This window comes from Falco peregrinus, chromosome 1, assembly GCF_023634155.1.
Source record: "Falco peregrinus isolate bFalPer1 chromosome 1, bFalPer1.pri, whole genome shotgun sequence".
NCBI classification, from domain to species: domain Eukaryota; kingdom Metazoa; phylum Chordata; class Aves; order Falconiformes; family Falconidae; genus Falco; species Falco peregrinus.
The window spans coordinates 22130190-22153804 of NC_073721.1; the positions used below are offsets into that span (position 1 = coordinate 22130190).

At 40.3% G+C, this 23615-nt stretch overlaps 1 protein-coding gene across 8 annotated transcripts in view; it reads left to right on the forward strand.

Moving 5' to 3' along the window:
* PCDH15 (protocadherin related 15) overlaps positions 1 to 19273 on the forward strand; it is an 821537-nt gene extending 802264 nt beyond the window's left edge. For 7 of the 8 annotated variants that reach the window (XM_055808447.1, XM_055808438.1, XM_055808430.1 and 4 more), the window contains 5 exons: positions 7361 to 7382; positions 8932 to 8970; positions 10275 to 10348; positions 11182 to 11314; positions 16674 to 19273. In XM_055808447.1, the coding sequence (XP_055664422.1) occupies positions 7361 to 7382; positions 8932 to 8970; positions 10275 to 10348; positions 11182 to 11314; positions 16674 to 17228 (823 nt within the window). In that variant the 3' untranslated portion in view covers positions 17229 to 19273. Of the gene's footprint in view, positions 1 to 7360; positions 7383 to 8931; positions 8971 to 10274; positions 10349 to 11181; positions 11315 to 12089; positions 13560 to 16673 lie in introns of all 8 variants that reach the window. The other variant, XM_055808474.1, reaches the window with a different exon arrangement.
* The last annotated feature ends 4342 nt before the right edge of the window (positions 19274 to 23615 follow it).

Here is a 23615-nt window from a genome sequence, read left to right on the forward strand (position 1 = left end):
AGGGTTTTTTAGAATACACGTCCTTTTTAAGACTGGATTTTTTTTTTTATTTTGGAGGGTTTGGGTTTTTTTTGCATCCCCATCCTAGACAGCACATGTGTTTAGTTACAATAAATCTGTACGTGGCAGCAATGGAAATGCATTTTGATTCAATCTTGTTGCTGATGAGGGTAATCTTCTCTTTATAAGGATAAGAATTTTCATTTTAGCTCTATCTGACATTGGCCAATATCTTAAATTTTTCATAGGTTGGGTGGAAAATTATTTTTTTTTCAGACTCAGGTGATCATTATTTAAAATAGGACTCTAAGGACACATTTTTCTAGCAGGCAGTTCGAGGATATTGATCTTAAAATCAGCTCAGAAGTTTGTGGTATTAAAAATATTTGAGGAAGGTAGGTTAATGAGGCACTTGGAGGTGCTAGATTAATTCCCCAAAATAGTAAAACCTCCTACTTTTGGTATAGAAATTCAGTGCAGTCCAACTGCAGGGTTTTTTCATTTGGTTTACCATGATCCAGAGATTAAATTCATGCACATATTGATACTTCTGCATTAATATGTGTATCATAAATGCAAGAAACAATGCCCAGCTTGGTAATTCTTTAAGAATTGGTGTCAGGAGAATGGTCCGAGTCTGATATGCATCTTAGCTGACTGTCTTCAGCTCCTCTTGGCTGCCCCACAGAGACCCTACAGGTCTACACTTCAGATGTGCCCAGGGGCACCTCTGTCTCCTGCAGCAAGTTTCAGGCTTGCTGTTGGCTCGAACCACAGTCCTCATTTTGTGTGTGACCTGTGGCCAGTCTTAAAAGGCAATGCAGGCACACTTAAAGACTGCCTAATCATACATGTATTTTATAGAATAGCAGAGTTTTGATACACAATTATTATAGTACAGGTTTAAAGTAAAAATCCCCGTGTATGTTTTGTGTTGGCTGTGTGCAGTATGGCACAGTGCCGCTGCCATTTGTATGATGGAGATATGATTATACATACGTACAGTATACATACCATGAGACCATATTATCTCACAGAGAAATTGTATCACATAACTACACAGCATTGATGTTTTGTGTCACTGGGGAGATAGGGTTAGTATTGACTGACATTTTTGAAATCAAAGGAATTCTTTTAAGAAGAGGTTATTTTTTATTTTTTAACTTGCCCTGTAGCTGAAAACTTACTTTATTTTTTCTTCCTCCTCAAGTCCTTCTCCCTTAAAGAAGATGTCAAAGTAAATGTCTTGCCCAGTAGTGTAGTAAATGTGATCTTTCTGTTGGATAGCAGTAGTTTGCTAGAATTAATTTAATGGCTCTGATTCATATCATAAGGTTTTTTTTCTCTCTCATAAGTATCTATGTCCATGCATGTTTCCTCACATGTGATTATCTTCTTTTCTTTCAAGTCTTTTTCTTCTCTACCATTTCCAACAAAGCAGGGGAAAAAAGTCAGTCTTAGAAGAAGGAGACCGTCAGAGAGTTATAAGCAGCTTTGCTTCCCGTGCTATTGAGGCTCACAAGCAATCTAATATCAATGGATCTTTGAACAATAATCTCCCCAAATCTTCAAGTAACATTACTTTTTTATCTGATGAGAACCCATTAACTACTCAAAACCCATTATATATGGAAGGTGTCACTCAAAGTCCTGCTGCTGCTGGGTTTCTACGGAAAAGAAACGATACTCTAGATACTCTTTCTCCTTCAAGACTAGCCTTGAGAGATGCCTCTTTGGGAGGCAGCCACCGTGCGTGGACAGTACCAACTCACGTTACTAAGAGACACACGCCTGGTTCTCTGAGTAGGCCAGTTATCATGGACCCCATTCAGTGGCAACAGGAGAGACTCAAAGCAGAGAACGAAGGAACTGAAAACCAGCATAGCAGTGTTGATATTAGCAGTCCACTATTTCAGAAAATAAGTGGCCCCAAGTTAACTGTAAAAGAGAAGGCAAGACAGTTTGAGCAGCAGGCTTTGCAGGAAATGAAGCAAGTGAAATCTCCTGATGTGAAATCCGTCCGATCACCAACACACAGCATCTGTTTCCAAGAAGGAGAGAATGGGCTAGAGCAGTCTCCTAAAAGTGTGATTGCTTCTCCTTGCCTTCGCTCTTCTCCTCTATCCTCTTCAACACCTTGTGCTGAAGTAGTTGAACTGGAGGCCTCTGCGGTTCCTTCTGTAATCATCACTCACCACAACTACCCTGAAGAGCCTTCTCCTCCACCAGCTCGCAAACCAACTCCTCCGTCTTTTAGGATAAAATCAGTTTGCCAAAGTTTTCTAGCTCCTCAGACCAAAGAAGTTGTAGAAAGCATTCCAGATCCACCTAAAATTCCCCCACCCCCACCTCCACTTCTGCCACCTCCACTGCCACCACCACCTCCATCCCCTCCTCTGTTGCCATCACATCCTCCATCTCCACCCACAGTTTCTCCTTCTTCTTCTTCATCTCCTTTTAGCGCCCAGCACCTCTCCCCTGCCAAGCATCCAAAATCCCCTGCCAAACAGCCAGCTGTACCACCACCGGCCACAGTGCCAGAGCCTCCTCCCCGTAGGGAGCTGAAAGGTATTCTTAAAAACATTCAGAATTTAGCAGCAATCGAAAAGTCTGTGGCCAACATGTATAGCCAAATAGACAAAAACCACGTTCTGCCCAAGCACGTTTCTAAGCTCAAACTGGTTGCAACACCAGAGCTGCCAACCCCAGAAGCTGCGGCTGAGCATAACCAGCAGAATGGCAACTTGAGCTGTGTTGTGGAAGAGCTTGAGAAACGCTTTCCCTCTCAGTCGACAGCACTGTAATATTTACAGTTGGATGTTTTCTGCATGTAACATTTTGAGTGAGATGACTCTAATGCAGCACATGGTATCTGCCTCAGACTCAATAAATTCAGACTTTTTCCCTTTCTCTGCTGTGTATCACTACTTATTCAGCCCTGATCCTAAATTGAGAAACATTGTCTTTCCTGTTCACTTGGAAATTTGTAATGTACAATAACTTTACAAGTTGTTTTCAGAGATACATTTTACTGTTCTATGATGCTGGTTCTTAGTCTGTTTACCAAAAATTCTTGGGGAAAACGGTCCATTTTTACCCAAATATTGGTCATAGACAGCAGAGGGCTTAATACTGCTCCATGTTAAGCAGCCTTCACTGTAGGTAATATCAGTAAGCAGAGTGATTTTTCTGCAGCTGTAATTGGAATCTCTTGCTTTGCCCATAAAATGTACCACCTGGGAGGAATCTTACTGTCAAATATTGGATGTCAAAGAAAGCAAGTACTGGTAGTAAGCAGGCTCAGCAATAGTGAGCTGGAGTTATTAGAGTAATGCATCTTCATCTTCTGCAGGAGATGACACAGTGCTGTGCTCTGCTGGCATGCTTTGCTGGCATGCTTTCTTTCAGCTTATGTTTGCATGTCAAGTCAGAAGAAGGGTTTTGTCTTTATTTGTCAGTAAACCTGGCTGTCTTCCCTCCTGTTACCTCTGTTCTGCCTTCCATTGCATTTTTTATATTGTAACTGCATCTTGAAAGTTCTTATTTTGTAAATTTCTTTTATGTACAAAACGTTTGTTTTTTATTTTGCATGTACATGTTGTTGTTGTCTCTCTTAACTTTCATGCTAGTTTGCCATGAGCTTTACAGCTGAAAAATCTCGCTTATCTTAAATTGTAATAAAGTCACTCTGATTAGCGCTACCAAGTGAAGATTTTTCGAGTACTTATAAAATTCCATGTAATACGGATCTACTTACTGGCTGTTTTGCTCACAGTCATCTAAATCAGGCCTTCACATTAAATATGATCAATTAGAGTAGATTAGCTTGCCTGTAGAAAAAAAATGGTAAGTAAAAGCAGGTTTGGCATTTAAATGTTAGTTTGGCTCAACTTGCAGGTTTCCTGTTAGTCTTTTGCCAAAATCCAAAAGTTTTGTGTTTATATATGACAGGTTTTAAAAACATATTCGGAAAGGCAGATACTGCAAAATGAAGAAAAATTAAAACCCCAATTTCAAATGTTGTAATTCTGAGCAAAAAAGGTAATTTTTTATCAGACTGTCTAGAGATCTTCAGCATTTCCATGGTGCTTGGCTTTTTCTCTTTTCTCCTTTTTTGGGGTTTTTTTTTTTTTTTTTGGTTTGGTTTGGTTTGTTTGTTTTAAAATCTGCAGTTAGAACATGTATGGATGCTTCAGTCGGAAACTGCTGAAGGTAGTTTCGCTGTCTTTGTCCCAGCGCCAAACTCCATGAACTCCCATCACACAAGTTTCAGTGATACATTTATTTACTTAAAACTCCTGTTGGGCTAGACTGTAGTTCCAAGACACGTATGGCAGCTAAACGTATGAGGGGAATGATAATCGATCATAGCATTTCGGCTGTAATAGAATCTGTATAGTTTATGAGATGCACACATGTAGAATACCTGCCAATGATGCTAATTTCTCCAAGAGTGGCACAACTGAAGCACCAGCAGCAAATTGTCAAAGCTTAGCAGCTATTAGGTAGAGAAACATCTAAGATTTAAGAGTCAGAATCGGAAGATGGTGACATGTTGACTTGCTTCTGTGTGTCTGCCATGGTCCTGGTATTGAGACAGTGGGACAGTGGAAAGTGCAAGGATGAGCATGGGGAATCACCGTGCTAAGCATGTTCGAGTGGATCAACCCTTAAGACAGAGATCTGAATTGAAGGACACAAATCCCACTTCAGAGCTTGTAGACCCATAACAGATGCTTTTGTGAAGTTTGTTACATCACTGGTGAAATACTAGACAAATGTGATTTAATCTTGCAGTGTGTAGTGTCACGCAACAAAGCTGCAGGTGTTTAGTAATTCGCAGCATAAACTCCAAAGCTTTTTATTTGTCTACAATTATTTGTGGCATTCCTTAAGCAGAAAGAACGGGCATCACACAGGAGCTCCTTTTGAAATGTTTACTTTCATCACTCTTCTGAGTCTTTGGGGGTCATGATAATCAGCTCTTCTCTAATGAGGAACACCTGCTTTCTCATTCTGGAACCTTTATTAAGTTGAAAGTTTACAAAACGTAGTTTCATTTTGTTTGGAATTAATGCAGCCTTTGTTGAATAGCCTTTGAAAAAAAACCAAAACATTCTATTAGACTGGGAAAGAAACTGTACCAAAATCACGTATTTTTAACCCAACCCAGGGAAACTGTGTCCCATTGAGATGTGTGGATGTTACTGCAGTTCTGTAGTGCTACAGAATATTTTAACTAATATAGTAGTTGGTAAGAAGTTGAGCAGATAGAAGCTTATTGACCCTTCTGCAGGTTATCTGATTTAGTTAATTAGGGTCAGCTGTGACCCTGGATGTATCTCTCATGCTTTCATCATCAGCTTGACTGGGTTGAGTCCTGAGCAGGAGCAAAGATTGCATCAGTGCAGTCGGCTTCTTTGCAAACCCATTTGCAAAACTGAAATCAAGCAGTAGCGTATGATTGCTCATCTCCTTTCCAGAATCCTTCTCCTCAGTTCCAGCCAGGACCTGCAGGAAACCTCCATTTTAAGAGCAAAGGCAAACTGATAAACAGCTGCCTCGTCTTGGTAGTATCTGTACTATTTGGGGTTTATGATGCTTTTGTTGTTAATATGAAAACAGATACAAAGTATGAAAAACCAAATGGCTGCTGGGATGCCAGTAACTGTGAAAACCGCTGCTTCAGGCAAATCACAGTTCCTTTAACCTGTGTTAGCAATACAGACCTATGAAAGGTTGGCCCATTTTGTACATGTGAATTCATTCTTTTTTTAACTTTCATGTTACGTACCAGCAGCGTATACCAGCTGCCATATTATCCTACGTCATCATAGGTACTATGTCCTCGCTTCCCATTTTGTGTTGAAGGTTTCGTTCTGACTGTGACTGCAGTGAAGTCTGGCTGATAATGTTTATCCAGAAGCAATTCCTCCCTTGGTGGAGAGCTTTAATTCCTTTCCGGAAGCAAAAGATGTTGTTTTGACCTTTGCCTTTTTGTCAGAATAGATCCTTGTGCTGTATTGAGTGAAAGGGTACTTTTTGTCTTTTGGGGGCGTTTTTTTCTTCTAATCATGGCCACGTAAAACTATAAAAGAAGTATAAGCATCTCTCAAAACACAGCATGGTGATATTTTTTTAAAAGTTGAATTCCAAATTTAATTAGTTACTTATGTTATGCTTTTAATCTGCAATATAGTGACTACTTGAGAGCAATTAAGAGTAATAGGCTTACTTATCCTCTGTGCAACACAAGACTTTCTTTATCTGAAGACTGTTGTAGGCGATATGGAAACTAAATACAGTGTTCCTCAAGTGGGCTTTGAAAGTCACAGATCATCTTTTGATGATAAATCTTCATTTCAGTTGTTCATTAGTTTTATATAATATGGGCAACAGCATTAATTTAATGCTGATAATCAATTTCATGTGCTGAATATTTATACAAAACTTTATAGATTTACTCAAGTGTAATTAAAGACTTTGCCTAGACTGCTGTCTGTGTAGTAGATTAAGCTCAAAATAATTTTGAGCATTCACCCTTTCCTCCTTAAAAAAAATATTCCAGGCCTATCCTTAATAATAATGCTAAGACCTAAATTGCTGTTCCCTAGTTTTGTCTAAACCATTTTAATTTTCTGGCACAAAATGTGAAAATAGAGAACTTGATAGACATAAGTTCATTTTTCATGCATATGAATGGCTCCAAGAAAATGAATTAAAACAACAAAACATTTCCAATACAATCAAAAGCATGACGCCTGTGGCAAAATAATCATAGATAGCAAAAATAATTTAACTCCTCCCTGCTGAGCAATTGTTAGGAAATGTGTAATTTTAAGAATAAAGTTGTTACAAGAAATTAGTAAAAGAAGCTCAAGGCCAGTTTCTAGCATGTCCTGAGTGGACACAGAAAGTCCAGAAGTAGAAGAGAAGCTTAAGCTGACGCATGAAATAACAGTGTCTCTTTGTAGGTGGTCTCTGAGACAACAGAGGGGGTGACTGGGCAACGGGAATGCAAGGGAAGCCCAACACAGCGTTCACCCCCTTTCCCTTTGCTGACTTCCACTGGCTGCGCTGGCTCTCTGGCTTGTGGAGACTAGGGATTTCTTCCATTCATTTGCAATCTAAAAGCAAGAAAAGATCCCAAAGATTCAGTAGCCTTTCTGATGCAATGATTCATATATCCAGAGCAAATCTGAAGAAAAACACATTTTATGTTGTAGATATGTATTTCTTTTCTTGCTAGTAATTTCTAATTACATTATCTTGTCACCTCTCTCCAGAAAGAATGGCAATATGCATCTTTACATAGTCTCACAGAAGTATACTAATTTTTTTTTCTTTTTCTGACTTCCAGGCGAGGATATGCACAGCAAGAGGTAAGGCTGTTCCCCAATTACATTTACAATATTAATTACGTCAACATACTTCTTCTATACAGCCTATGTTGTGAAACTCCTTGCTACTGGGTGTTGTAGAAGCCAGAAATATCAAGTGGTTCAAAAATTTCATGAGGCATAGATTCAGTGGGGGCTAGTAACAGTTGTGGCACATACGTAACCTCCAGGCTAGCAGAGTGCTTCTTGGCAAACTGCTAAAAGCAGCTTTGCAGGGAGCTCACTCCACGCTTGCTGTGTTTTCTTATGGCTGCCCAGTGGTATGGGCCAGGTACGGGACTGCACAGACCTTCTCTGCAACTCAGTGTAGTTCTGTTGTTCTTGCAGCACCTTTTTCTCCAGCAAGGAATAACACGGAAAGTTGCCCTCAGAAATCTGAATGAACTCAATTCATAATTGGAAAGTTCTCCAAAATACATTTCTGTCGTAAAGGCTGATAGATACTGCTGAGAGCTGGACCAGTTTTACTAATCTTAAGATGTGTATCCCAAGCCTACTGCTCCTTATTCAGCAGTGTTTTAAAAATTGCAAGCTTTCCATTGTTCTGCTGGGATTTTTCCTCCCTTTGCAGAGCTGATCTGTGTCTCAGTTCAGGTACAGAACTTCCCCATCTCTCAGGGTTTGGTTTTGGCCAAGAAACCTGGCTGAAATAGTGCCACCAAGTTTTGAGAGGAGTGTGAGGACGATGGTGCTGATTTTCATGAGTAAATCTGATTCTAATTTACAAAACAGCAAGTGATGTGCATCGGTCTCTCATTTGGATTTGCGGTAAACTGGAGCTGCAGAGTAATTAACAACATGGCTACCAAAAATGACCCATGTTTAGCTGTGCCACACCAGACAACAGCCATAGCATCCTGTCAGTCCTCTCCATAGAGCCTCCCAAGGTCTTTTCCCTCACATCAGCGTGTTTTTCTCATTGCATGCTTCATACAGAAAGGAATTACACATAAGCTGTAGAGAAAACAAGTGAGATAATACTTCACTGTCTTACTAGGTATTGTGAATTAAAGTATATTTGTGGTTGTGAGGTACTCAGTTACTAGCCACAAAAGTATATAAATGTAGATAGAGAATTAAAGCTATGGTATTGCAGTAGAAGCTTGGGTAAGAAATCGTATCACTTCAGGTTTTTAATAGCTGGTTCCACACACTATACTGCAGATTCCTATAGATTTGCTTTCTACTTGTGGATAATTTTTTGTCTGCCATTGTCTCCCTGCTGTCTCCAACACACATCACATAATAGTTCTTTTGGGTTCTGATAGAAGGTTTTGAGCTAAATATTTTATAGAATCGCCACGTAAACTGGTAATTTTATTTTATATTAGGAAAAATAAATAGTGGATGTAATAGATTAGATGCTTAGCAGTGTTCTCACCGAGTATGGAACTATCTGGTGGCTGCCATACACAAGGCTTTGAAGGACCTGTGTTCTTAGGCTTTCATTCCAATCTTAAACACAAATGGCCTGTACTTTAATTGTTGCTGCCTAATGAACCCCTTTCTAATTTCTAATTTTCTTTTCTAGCAACAGCAGTTGCTGAGACCTTCTCTTCTCAGACCAGAGGTACCACTACTTTTAACTTCTTAATTATCCTATATCTTTTTGAATGGATTTTACGTAATTTCCTAAAAAAACCTTGTCTGTATTAGGTGATCTTCACACACACACGCATGCGCGCGCACACACACATGCGCACACACACACACCCCCACACACACACACACCACCACCCCCGACTCTTTCAGATGAAAAGGAAAGTCCTGACATTGTTACCCCAATTATGTTATTGTAATTCAATACTTTAAATTTACTGCATCTTGATATTTTCCCCTTGAGGATCTTTCAGTTGCCTCCAGGGGCTCACACACACTAAAAGCTTTCCTAGCTTCGTGTCCACATTCGCAGACAGAATAATTTCCTCACTGTCCAACTGCATTCTATTTTTTCAGATGTCAGTCAACTAACAATTAATTATTGTACCTAGAGGTGAACTAAGCAGTTGGCATGCCAAGGTAATGGAAGAATTAGCACACTGCTGTGAAGTGCAAAAGCAGCTCTGGATTATGAACCAAATACTTCCTATTCCAAATCTTTTAGACCCAGTATCATTTCCAGAATAAGCCATAGAGCAAACGTAGCTTTTGGGAGATGTTGCTATCAATGGTAGTACATAATGGGAATAATTTCTGCACTCATTATAAGTAATTACAACAAGATGCTCTTACACAACTTTTAATTTCACTGGACAGGAGAAAAACATCTAGGAAGCTATGAGACAGAGGTGACATACAATCCCTTGCCAAAACCTAAGCCCTGGTGCTCTGTGTCAATACTGCAGTTCAGAAGTATTCCACAGAGCAGCCTAATACCAAACAGCGTGTGAAAGGAGCTTAAGGACACACTGGCATTTTTGTAGGACACAGACGTACTTTGCTTAGTCCAATGCTGCTTATTATTGTTAATGGTTGAGAAAACATTAAAAGAGACCTGACAGTGTAAGTAAAATAGTCCTAATCTTTCAATGCAGCTTTTCCTTTGAGAGAAGCACAAGAACTGACAGTCTATTTGCAGTGAGTCCAGTTTACTAAATGAGTTTTTGACCCAGCTAAGTGAGACAGTGTCCCATGCCAGAACAGCATCTGCATTTATGTGACTTAGAACAGTCACTCCCAGGGAATGCACCAGGGAAGGGGTCACGTAAACCTCCTCTTGGCTTCTCATTGTAGTTCTTGACAGTTGTCAATGTTCCTCAAATTATTATCATTTTTTATTTTGCTTGTTTGCACTTTAAGATGCTGTTCTTTGCACCTTTTTCATCAGTCATTACTGTGTGTCACTGCATTCAATCAGTGTTTCTCTTTTAACAGGAGTTAAGTATGGAGTCTGGAATTGATCCAGGGCAGGAATACTATGGGCAAGATTACTACAGTTATGAGCATGGGTATATTTTCATTTCCCCTATATATTTCTAAAAATGCTGCTTTTCCAGGTTGGTGCTGCTTATTATTAAACAGCATCTAATCAGGACACTTTCCTTCACCTCAGGATTACTTTAATCTTTGTGTCCATGAAGGTGTGTGCTGACAACAGAACTCTAAAAGTTAAAGGGGCATTGTATACAACTCCCTGCTTCTTTAGGAATCTTAATAATTACACTTGCAGAGTGTATACCCCATCTGCCATGCCTTTTTTATATTGCCTTTTTTATTTGAATATTTCTGCTTTCTTGGAAATTAATTTCCATCGCCTTTGTGGCTCACCAGCCTGAGTTCAGTGACTGACACTTTCTGCTCACAGCCATCATCTGGCCTTTTACATTTACCTAGAAAAACATCATCCTGTTTTATTCTGATAATGCACATCTGACTGCAAGCACTTCAGGGATTACTGCTGTTCTTACAAGCTCGCAGGAATTCTCCAGAAATGATCCCAAGGAGCCTGCTCTTTCATTCCCTAATGATTAAAAAGATCCCCCCAAAAAATCAGGTACCTGGAAAGAGAAGGTCATTTCATTTGGGGGACTCTTGACTGATCCCAGAGACCTCACAATCTGGGTTGCCTTCCATTTGAAACAGGCTTGGCTTGTGTCCAATTGCAAGTTTTGGATTTTGTTACCACTAAGAAAAAAGAATAATAATTTCTCAATGGTAAAGCAAAAATAGAACAAAGATATTTTTGTCCTTTCGGGATGTGAGCCTGTGCCTTTGTTGCTCTGTGTGGAGACACACATGAACACATCTGTATGGTATGAAGAGATGATACTGTTTTTGCCAGGTATGAACTGCCTCAGTATGGGAGCCGGCGACGACTATTGTCTCCTTCAGGAATGTACGATGAGTATGGGGAAGTCATGGTGGAGAATGATGGTGGCTACTACTACAGTCCACATGGATCAACAGCAGAAGAGGTAAGCATTTCTGGTGTGTTGATTCTGTCTCTGCAACAAGGTGAAGGACCATTAAACCTTGTCAAATGTATTTTGTAATTGATCAGAATATTGTGTTCTGCACAGACCAAACAAGCAGTTCTTCCAATGCTCATTATTGTTTGCCTTTCTGATGACCAGTAAAGTCAGTACCTCTCTCCCTTTTCCTAGAAATAAAAAGGAATTGTGAAGTTTCTTTTAATATCCACATCTGATTTTCCCTCAATGTAGATTTCTAGTTCAAAGAAAAATCCACATAGCCTTAGGTAGCTCCATTTTATATTGTTAACCAAATGAGTTATTACTAATATTCAGCCTGTAACTGGTGATTTTCCACTGAGAAAAGCAGTCTCCTAAACTCGTTCGTCATAAAGTTCACAACTGAATGTTAAGAAATTTTAAAATATCAGTTGCAGTCAGCAAAAAGTTGCCATAAATTTTCCTCTCTTTTATAATCTAATATTCAGAAATAACAGACTCTTAATCCATCACATGGGTTTTAATTAAATGAGAAGAGATAACATTTCTGAGCCAGTATTTTTCCCTGTTGCAGAGTAAGGTAGTTGTGTACTTGCAATCTATTCTCCAAGTAAAATTTTCCTCATAACTTTGGTAAAAAGCTATTCTGAAACAGGTAAATTAGTTCTGATGCTGGGGAAAAATGTTGCATTTGTTCCTATCTGCTTATTTTAGGGTACGAATTTTCACAATAACCATCTTTCAAATTGTAATCAAGTTCCATTTTCATAATTTGCAGGGGATGAGTCAAGGCAGAGGTCCTTCAAGCAGAGCTATAAGCCAGAGAGCAGGGGCTCAAATAGAAGGTAGACCTTTAGGTGGTGGGATGGATATAAGACCTGGGTCTGGAAGAGCATATAGGACCAGCCAGGGAAAAAGGAAACTAAAAGCAGTGATGCATTTAAGTCGTGTAGCAGTCAGTGCTCACAAACCAGTAGGAAGAACTGAGTCTGCTCGTTCTCCGTGGAAGAAAGCAAAGATATTCCCGATGATTCTGCAGAAAGTGAAAGGTGGTAGGAAAGATTCTAGTTACGCCAAGTTGATGTCAGGTCGCCAAGTGGACAGTGAGAAAAGCATGATTATCAGGGGAAGTTACTTCCAGAAACCAACAGATGACAGACCTTCAGTGAGAAAACTCAGTCACGTGTTAAAACGCATTAGTGTCTCCAGAAAATTTCAAGAGCCTATTAGCAAAGATTCAGTGCATGCAAGAGGAAAAGGAGAGGAAGAATATGAAACAGATGAAGCAAAATCAGGAGTTTCAATAAATATCACAGCAGAGAGTGAACACGAGGATAGTGATTATGAGAAGAAGAAAAAGAAGAGAAGAAAATATACTTCAGACGAATCATCCGTGAAGAGTAGTAGCTCTGGCTCAGAGTCAGAAGATAAAGACTACTTGAAAGTAACTCTGGACCAAGATGAAGCCACTGAAAGTACTGTGGACTCAGATGAAGAAACTGGGCACGATTTTGGGGATTCTGATGATGAGTCTGGATCCAGCTCTAGCAGTGAATCGGAGGAGGACTCATCTGAAGAGGATGATGATGAAGACGACTCTGACAGTGATGAAGATGGTAGCCTGTCAAAGAGCTCGTCTACACAAAGTTCATACAGCAAATCAGGGACTAGTGAGTCCAGCAGTAGAAGAAGCACTGAAAGGTCCAGTACAAAAAGTAGAAGCGGCAGCTCTCGTGGCAAAGTGAGGCGACCCAGCCAGAAATCAAATACAAGCTCTAATGCATCAGGCAGTGACATGGACATGAGCTACAGGAAAACTTCAGGGTCCAGCTATAAGAGCAAAACCTCCTCTGCCAGCCTTGAAATAGAAGACACAATAGAAGAGGTGTCAGAAGAAGATGAACAATCAGATGTGGAGCAAGTCAGCACAAGCCCCAATGAGACAGCAGATAACTCAAATAAGGCAGTTTCTGAAACATCCACCAGTGCAAAAACTGCTGCTACTGAAGAAGGCAAGAAACAAAAATCAGCTATTAATGGTGAGGATAGTGCAGACGAAAGCACAGAAGAGGTCGATGCAGATGCTAGTGATAGGGAGGAAACTACCAGTAAGAATGAATCTTCTTGCCTAGAAAGTGAAATCAGTGTTACTTCCAAAGGTACTGAAGGGTCAAAAAGCACAGCTAGTGCCACTTCTGGTAAAACTGCTACTTCCCCTGATACTGAGAATCAAAGCTCTGATACCAACATGAAAAGAAAGAAAATAAGAAAAAAGATGTCCCAGGAAAACAGTCAGTCTCAGTCAGATGACACCCTGGATGCTGCCGTTACGGAGTCAGAGGCTACTGGTGATTCTACATCCTTTTAAAAAGGAGAGACAGTAGGTGGACGTTTTGCAGTAAGGAGTGACCTTGTTTGCTGTGCCTTCTGTGTGGTCTTTCCTAAGCAATGCACACGTGACTAGAGACATCCAAAAAGAAAATGTCAAAGCTTACTTTTTCAGCGTTTGAACGCTACGTGCTGTCTTAAGGACAGAGCTGTAGAAAACCAAACTAATACACTTCCTCTGAGAGACTACTCAGGTATATTTAGTGGTGTGCATAGAAGGACTGATGTTCGTTGTGCAATGGCAGGAAGGGAGTACTTTTTCTCTGCTGATCTCAACAACGTAGTTAAAGATGCATTGTGTTGATTCTTAGATGTAATCATTTTTGCGTTATGAACATTGTAGTAGTAGAAGCAAAGTAACACTGCATTTTGTATTAGCTGTGATGCGTAGCTTGATGAACCTGATGGCGCAACCCTACTGAGGGCCCTGTGTTCATGCAGGTTATGTCTGTCACAGAATGGAACACTGCAGGAAGGAAAAGGAGTAAAACATGGAATTTAGTGAAGAACAGAAATGGTGATGAGGATGAAAAGACTCTAGATGTCATACATTATTCACCTCATGTTCCCCTACTGTATGACATTTGCTAATCTTCAAATTAGTTCTCTGCTGTAAACATTAACCCTGTTTGCAGGGAGGACAACTGAAATTGCAGCAAAGCAACACTACCCAAACTGCAGAGTATTACTAGTAGAGTTGGGATTAAACTGTTTCTGGATCATGGGATTCAGGTTTCAGGTATCAGTGATGTACAGGACAGGAATCCAGAGGTAGGTGTACATAGTGATGAGCTTGGTCAGAAAAGGAAATGGATTACATTTTCCAACTTTTGCCCTTCCCATCTAACAGTACAGTGATACTGGGGTTTTTTTAAACATCTGTTTGGAAGTTTGAGATGCATAACAGGAAAGTAAGGTAACCATCACCTACGTTCTATATTTTGGTATCTGCCTTCTAAAATTCAATAACCTGTAATACCTGATGTCATTCAGTAGAGACATCTTGTAGCACTGTCATTAGCACAGCTCTGCTCATAAATGAGTGTGATTGCATGGGAAGGGCTTCAGCTCTTGGCAGCACAAGTGGCCTTTCTGTTTTCATGTAAGAAGCAACTTCTGCATGATGTACCTCCTTGTGGAGCTCTCATCTGTGCTGTCAGCACACTGCCTATGCAAGTTTTGTATACACACAAGTCATCTGTGCTTTATTTACCTTGTATTAAAACCCACAGAGCTGTTTCTCAACCACTAGATTTATCCAGAGAAGCCATAAGAAGCCTAAATAAAATTAAAGCTTTGAGCCAGTATTGGATTAGTCTTGTGAGCAAGTACTTTAAAGCTAGTACAAAATCTGGCATATGCACCAAAGCTGTGCCAGAAAGTCTCTGTTGGATAGGTGAGAGAAAAATGTTTGAATTTTTAGGATACTTGAGCCTGCTGTGCAGTTACCCTGGCAGGACAGGGTGTTGAGCTAGAAAGCATGATACTAACTTCTCAACTACTGTCTTTAATTCCAGTTGAAATGTGAACTACACTTATGACCACTTACCTATTTTTGTGTATTTCCATATAGCACAAAGTTGTAGCTGCACACGGTGTTTTAACATAAATGCCATTTAAACTAGTCAGTCTTTTCATCCACCTGAATACATTAGTGTGAAGAAAACTATGTCTTTACCAAGAACAAAAGAATAGGCATCTACATAACACGCTTAAGAGTAATCACCATCTGTTTGTACCTTGCATGATTTTCTTTCTTTAAAAATTGGCTTTTCTTATGTGCATGTGTGTGGATTGCAGTGGGAGTTAACTGTGATGGTGTCTGCTGCCTTAGTGAAATAACTGTTTTCATCATTATTTCAAGAATGATAGTAGCTTGTTTTAGAGTGCTGCAAGGAGGCATTTATTTTAAAAAGATCAGTTATCAATTAAAATAAGTAAGGGGGGTTGTGTAATCACTATTAGTACAAAGTCACAGCAAATTGTATTAACTCTTTAAATATATATATAAATTATATAAAATCTAAAGTCTCATTTCTCCACCATTTTCCATCTAATAGCAAAGCATCTCCATTGATTCCACTAGATTGGAACTGGCATAAAGCCTTGTATCAAGCTTTTCTTTTTTCAGTCAGCCCATTTTGCCAACATCGTGCCTGAGAGTTTCCCTTGTGTAGGTCCTGATATCTTTCTCTGCTTGATGTGTTGTGCATATGTAACAGTCCTGCTCAGTGCCATTTCTGCACTGAATTTACAGTGCAGTAATACTCTGGAAGAAAACTTCAAAGACCTGCCAAACATTTACCGATTAGTACAGTAGTTTCTTAGAAGTATTACTTACACAATGTCTTCATCATCAGTGCCTTCAAGTTTCTGTTAAAGGGGTTATTAATCTAGTTGGTTTTCACCTCTCCTTGTAAGACAGACTGAGACATTGCTTTCTCAAAATATGGCTGGCTTACCAATATAGCAATTTTCTTAAGTTTTCTTTCAGAAGGTAATGTCTCCATTCTTGGGGTTCTCTAAAGAAGGTGCACTTCGACTTAGCAGGAGCACAGCTGAATGCATCTCTAGAGAGGAAAAAAAATGCAAACAAAACAAGAAACAAACCTGAAATTTTTCACTACTTCCCAGACCTGAAGAAAAAAATTACACTTTTTATATACTCTGAATCGCATTATGCAGTTCATGAACTGAAATGATTTTATCCATCTCGTAACTTTTTAGTGCAAAGAATCATTTGCATGTTCAACATTAGGTATACAGGATTGGGGCACACAGATCATTGATTGTAATCAAAACAGTTAAGAAATATCTATGTACAACCTAAGAGGAAGGGTACAAAAGACTAAATTAATAAAAATTCCTATGAGTTTCTAGATAAAAGACAAGATAAACAAAAGATAGGAAAAGGGCAGGAAAATGTAAGAAATAGTCCTGAGGTTTAACAACATTTCTATTTATTGTCAAACAGTGGGCCAGAAAGAAAAGGATCAAGTTGATAGTTGACCCAGAGTATGAGACCAGCTCTACTGGAGAAGACAGTGCTCCTGATTCCAGCCAGAGGAGTCGTCTTAATAACCCAAATATTCAAAACAACATCAACGGTAACATCTACATTGCACAGAATGGCTCTGTTGTCAGAACCCGTCGCGTTTGCCTTGGTAATAATTTAAAGGTCACATCTCCAGTGAGGCTAGGGAAACAATTCAAGAAACTGGACAAGCTTGCAGTGACACACGAGGAGAATGTCCCACTGAACACATTGTCAAAGGGACCATCTTCTAGTGATAAAATGAACACAAGACCCTGCAGTGTCTCATTTGCTTCCTCTACTATAGGGGCTGAAAATATAGTAACAAAGCCAGGGGCCTCCAAAATGAAAAGCACAGAAGAGCAAGAATCAGTTGTGGATAACGAGGATGTCAAGGAGCCCTTGGAGTCACACAGTGAACACACACAGTCAGATGAAGAGGAGCTCTGGATGGGTCCTTGGAACAACCTTCACATACCAATGACAAAACTGTGACTTTTTTTTAATTTTATTTTTATTTTTACTTCAGTTTATAATAAACTGCGCTTTTTATTGTCACTGAGGAAAATGTATGAAATTTGTATTGTGCACATATGTTGTATACTACAAACGACACGCTTTAAAGTTTAAAACCAGAATTTGCACTCACATTTGTACCAATTAATTGTCCTCCCCAACAAGTATTTTGACAGGGTCCCATTTCACTAAACAATACTTCATTTAAATTAATTAGGTTTTTTGGATCTTGATTTATTGTTTAATAAACAGTAAACCACTAATAAATGCACAGCAACATTTGGCTAACTTTTCAGACAGTTCTATACATGCCTAGCTTGTTTTTCTGTATGGTACTTGTGGCTATACTGTTTAGATTTGGAAATTGTCTATTTATGTTCAAGATTTATATCCAGAGCGCTTGATTCTGAACTCAGAGTAATAAATTAAAAATAAATCCATGAAAGTCAATGGAGCAAATCCTCGGCTGGCTTAAATTTGAGTAACAATGCCAAAGTCAATAGTGATATACCAGTTTATGCAAACAGAGGATCTCGCTCAACACCTAGCTAGCAAACTTAGGTAAGAGTGGAGTTGGAGTTTATAAGTGTATAGCACTGTTACACAGAAAAGTGGAATAGAAGATTAAGTCAGATAAGAATTGCAGAGAGGAAGGAAATGTGTAGCAATTAATCTTATTCAGAGGTACCTGGCCGTGGTTTGTTCATTTTCTTTTGTAAATTAGCTCATTCCAATTTTCTTCTCTACTCTGTTTTTCATCTTTTCATCTCTTCCTGCATCAGTTCTGGGTTTTTTTCTTTATACAGTCTTTAGCTCCAGTTTTTATGTTCCATCAATAATTGTCATCCTATGGCTATATTCCTCCAAAATAAACCAGGATGAGTCACGAGTCTGTGTGATAGAAATAGGCATTAAAGAGTAATTAATAGGAAGGGGATGGATACATTTTCAAGCCCAGCTAGCTGTTGGGTTAAATGGTACAATCACCATTCCACTCCAATAGTATTGAACATAAACCTGCTGGAAAGACAAATGGATCATGGTGAAGAGGATAAAAGGTGAATATTTTACAAGGCTAATATGCATAAACAGATCTGTGAGGGGCAAAGAGTGTTGGAACACACACAGAGAATTGTTTCCAAAACTTCTAAGTAAGCATTACTTGTAAAATACACAACATGCATTTTGGCACGTGCTTATAATTTCTATTTCTACCTCAAAGTAGTGACTGTCTTGTGTTACAACTTGAATAGGGAGCTGAGAAATGCAACTGTTCACAGTCACCAATACCTAAAAGACATTAGCAATACAGAACAAAGTCTTTTACTCCAATGTGTTATAGGAAAGAAAAAAAGAAGATACATACTCACATGAGGAAGTGTCCTGTTGTATTATGCAAACTTTTTTTGCAGGATGAGATCAAACTATGTGTGAGAACAATAAGGATACCTCTCAAAAGATAGGAAGAATCAACAGATAAATGCGTGCAATTAGTAAGGAGATGATTGGCATCATCATTCTTTCCCTGTTGCTGTAGTTGAAGTTTCACCACAAGATCTGGATGACAATGGCTGTTGGTTCTGCTCTGGCAGTAAATGGACTTCTGCTGCTGCGATTGTGTTCGTTTTCGCTTTGCACAGGTTCTCCCCCACAGGATTCCTCTTACTGTCTTTAGAAGCTGTTCGCATGTTATGCCAATGTAAATGTGACATTTCTGTCAAATACCTCCTTTTCAAACTGAGGTTTCTGACCAAATATTTTGAGAGATGGTGCTTGTTTTTTAGGCATGAGAAATGCAATGTAGCCTACCATGCAAGGAAAAAAAAAAAAAAACACCAAAACAAACAAAAAATCCGGGTATTTCTCTTTCCTAACTCTTTTATCTTGGCATATTTGCACTTGGTACCTAACAAAAAATAGCTGTTTGAAGTTTAGCTAGAGTCTGAACATATAGATAAGAATGATGAAAGAAAAAAAAAATCTATTCTTTGAAATAACTAGTAAAATGTTCTATTTTAATCCTGTTTAAGATACTGTTATTATTTCACTACAGCATTTTTATTGCAATATCTGTCAGTTTGGTTCTTACTAAATCCTTTGATAAGGTCATATGCTTTTTAGAGAAACATTTTCTCCCAGCTACTCTTGATTTTTCTGAGGGCAAAACCAATTGTTTCTTTTTCTAGAGACTCATAGCTATACCAGCTTTAGCTGTAGCTCTGAGAAGGATTGTCAGGCCTAACACTAGTCTAGTGGTCAGTAGTGCTGTGGCTGCTTATCAAAGGCAAGACCTGTCAATACTGTCTCCTTTGTGCTGTCCAAACACTCAGAACTTCTTCAGCAATGGGTGGGTTTATCTAAAATCTCAATTTTAGCTAAACTTGTGTTACTTACAAAATCTTGAATACTGTTGGCAGAGGGCTTCGTGAAACCTTTCACAGATGCAGAAAATTTCTGGGGGTAGTTTTTCTTTTTTGTTTTCCGGGGATGCCATAATGTAAATTAATACAGACTTTAGACTGTGAGCAGGCAGTGGATGCCAGAACCAACAGCAATAACAGTACAGACTGTTCAAGTAAAAAAAGGTCACTTCTACTTTTTATTTGGGAAGAGAAGTATTAGCGTGGCTTTGGTGGATACAGTAAGTAGAATAACATATCTGGGTCTTGGGATATAATTTACAGCTATTTAACCACTGAAATCTGTGAAGCTGATGCAAGGCATGAGCATTTTCCCCTGGGTGGCAGAACTACTCACTGGCCGACTGATCAAGGTGATAATCATTGCTCCTGACATTGATTTAATTTGTACACTCCTTCAAGCAGGCACTGATAGTTTTGTGGTTTAGTATAGCATCTGCTGTTTTCAGAATAAGCAAGATTCAAATGACCGACCCTGTGGCTGTAGAAGGGCGGTGTACCACTGTGAGGCAGAACAAGGAATGTCAGGAGAAAATTAGAAACTTCTTTTCCCTCCTTTGCTTCTCCTTACTGTGAGCAGACTGTAAAGAAAGCCCTGCAGATCTATCAGGGACCTGTTAGGATGCTTAAAATACATATACCTTAAGACTAGGCAGTTCTTACAACCAAGATTTGCCTGAAATGGTTTGGGGGAAAAGGACAGTGCGGTTGTGATGTGTGATGTGTGTGTCTGTCATGGTGCTTGCTACTGGCAGAGTGATGTCACAGGGTGATCACTCAGCATCCCCCCACCCCTGGTTGAAACCTTCCAGAACCTGGTTATATAGCTGGAAAACTTGCACAGGCATCAAAATGGAAAAGAGATTGAAAAAAAATTCTGAGTTTTTAGCAACAGGAGAATAGCACCAATCTTAGACACAAATTTCAGCTTACATGGTGGGAAAATGCATAGTGGGAACGGGATATTTTGGGCCAGTCACAACCATGAAAGTGCTTTCTGGAAAGTGTCTCACACTCTTAAGGGAATACAGCTTGGTATTTTAAAAAGTCTCTAATGGATCACAGCCATGGTGGTTCTGGTTTCTCATGGTGGTTGTCTCCAGGTTCCTTCCATGTAATGATCTCAGTGGCTGGTAAGTAGCTTCTAGTTTTTACACCTGTTTGCTTCTAGCAAATGTCAGTTGTAACTCAAAACTTTACAATTAAGTATACTTCAGAGCTGGTGGATGGTGATTAATGCTTCTTACCTTGTAAGATTTATAGTTGTGCTGGTATACATTTGAATGCTTTCTCATCAAGCTGTGGTTTGTGGCTGTGTAAAGACACACAGCTAGCCAGAAACAGAAAGGGCAGCAGCTTTCTCCTGCACAGCATGTGCTTGCTTGTCGACCCTTCAAATGCTGCATGCAGAAATGGTAACTTTAAGTTACCACTGACTGTCTCATTGTTTAAAGTCTGAGAAAGACTTGCATTTATTATAAAGTATTGATAAACCACAAGGTTTCATAAAGCCGAAGAATGGTGCAGTTTATCAAATGAATGTTGCAGGCAGCTGGTTCTCAAAACCCATTAGATAAGTACTGAGGAATATTACCTTTTGTCTTTATTATTGCAAGAAGAGAATTTATTAATTTCACTGTTTGGACTAAGAGCACTAAGCCCAGCTGATCAAATGATAAAGCTGTAGCACAGACCTGGATCAATAATGTAGCAACAACATGAGCAGAATCAGGTAATTCACTCATAGCATAAAAAAACAGTTTTCAGGATTGCACCAGCCTGGATGGCTGGAATGCGGTTTATCTTTCTGGCACTGATTGTTGCTCTTTACCAATACACAATAGAAGTATATTTTTCCATTCGCAAGTCACCCAACATGAGCAACACCAACCCTGCAAACTGTTTGCATATTGTCAAGCGACAGGCTTCCACGATGCTGTTGTTACCCATAATGAGTTGCAGCATTCTGAGGAGTGTTTGCCTGTCCCCATGTGGATGCTATAGAAATATACAGGTGGCTGTGGTGTTCAGGGATTGCTGCAATTTGGCTCTATCTAAGCAGCCAGCATGGGGTAAGCAGGCATGGGGAGCCCATGCTGAAGTTCAGCAGAAGGGGATGCAGGCTCCCAGTCCTGGCTGTATGGAGAGGGCTGCTTGGAAATAGTAAGTGGTTCTAGCCTGGGGAGGTGTAATTTATATGTTTTCAACCTGGCAAGGAGCAGTAGTTTCCACAGAGGGATGGGGGAACCACACAGAACTGCTCAGGCAGCAGATTCACCAGGGCACTGTGGGCAGAAACATGGGGGGCCCTCAGTGTAAACACGCTTTGTATGGGCCTGTAGGTTTAAACCAGTATTTGGCTTTTGGGATGTCCCAGTAAAACTAGCTCTGTACAGTCTGACCTTGCTTGGAGTGGGTAATAGCTGTTAAGTCATTTGCGCTGTATTCAAAAGTGTGTTTGGAGAAGGGACAGTGTCTGTACAGTGGCTCTTTTGCAGTTCTTGAAAGATCAAGGATAAGATCCCGTGTCAAACCATTAAAAATCTTCCTCTTCACCCGCAAAGCACTGCTGAAATGCTTAGAAAATAGAAAACATCATCACCAAGTAAAATTAGCCTTTTTGAGTGCGTACCGCTCTCAAGTCTTCATTCTCTGTTCAAAGAAGACTGTAGACAGAATCATAGAACTGTTTAGGTTGGAAAAGGCCTTTAAGATTGAGTCCAACCATTAACGCAGCACTGCCAAGTCCACCACTAAACTGTGTCCCTAAGCACCAACATCGACACATTTTTTAAACACCTCACCACATCCCTGGGCAGCCTGATGCAATGCTTCACCACCTTTTCAGTGAAGGAAGTTTTCCTAATATCCAATCTAAACCTCCTCTGGCACAACTTGAGGCTATTTCCTCTCATCCCATCTCTTGTTACCTGGGAGAAGAGACCGACCCCCACCTGCCCACAGCCCCTGTCAGGCAGCTGGAGAGAGCAACAAGGTCCCCCCTGAGCCCCCTCCTCTCCAGGCTAAACAGCCCCAGGTCCCTCAGCTGCTCCTCATCAGACTTGTGCTCCAGCCCCTTCCCCAGCTCCGTTGCCCTTCCCTGGACACGCTCCAGCACCTCTACGTCCCTCCCGCAGTGAGGGGCCCAAAACCGAACACAGGATTCGAGGTGCGGCCTCACCAGTGCCGGGGACAGGGGGACAGTCACTGCCCTGGTCCTGCTGGCCATACTACTTCTGATAAAAGCCAGAATGCTCTTGGCCCACCTGGGCACACTGCTGGCTCATGTTCAGGCTGCTGTTGACCAAAGCACCCAGGTCATTTTCTGCCAGGCAGCTTTAGAGCCTTCCTACCCTCCAACAGACCAACGCTCACGCTCAACTTGGTGCTGTCTCCAAACTTAATGAGGGTGCACTCAATCCCCTCATCCAGATTGTCAATAAAGATAAACAGAACTGGCCCCAGCACTGAGTCCTGGGGAACACCACTTGTGACCGGCCGACAGCTGGGTGTAACTCCATTCACCACCACTCTTTGGGCTCGGCCACCCAGCCAGCTTTTTACCCAGTGAAGACTACACCTGTCCAAGCCATGTTTCCCTAGGAGAATACTGTGGGCAACAGTGTCAAAGGCTTTACTAAAGTCTAAGTAGATGACATTCACAGCCTTTCCTGCAACCCATCTTGCATGTGTTACACGATGGTGCTCAGGATGACTTACTCCATCACCTTCCCCAGCACCAAGGTCAGGCTGACAGGCCTGTAGTTCCCCAGATCCTCCTTCCTGCCCTTCTTGTAAATGGGCATCACATTTGCTAACGTCCAGTCTTCCGGGACCTCCCTGGTGAGCCAGGACTGTTGATGGAGAGCAGCTTGGCGAGCAATTCTGCCAGCTCCCGCAGTGCCCTCGGGTAAATCCCATTCAGCCCATGGTACCTGCCAAAGTC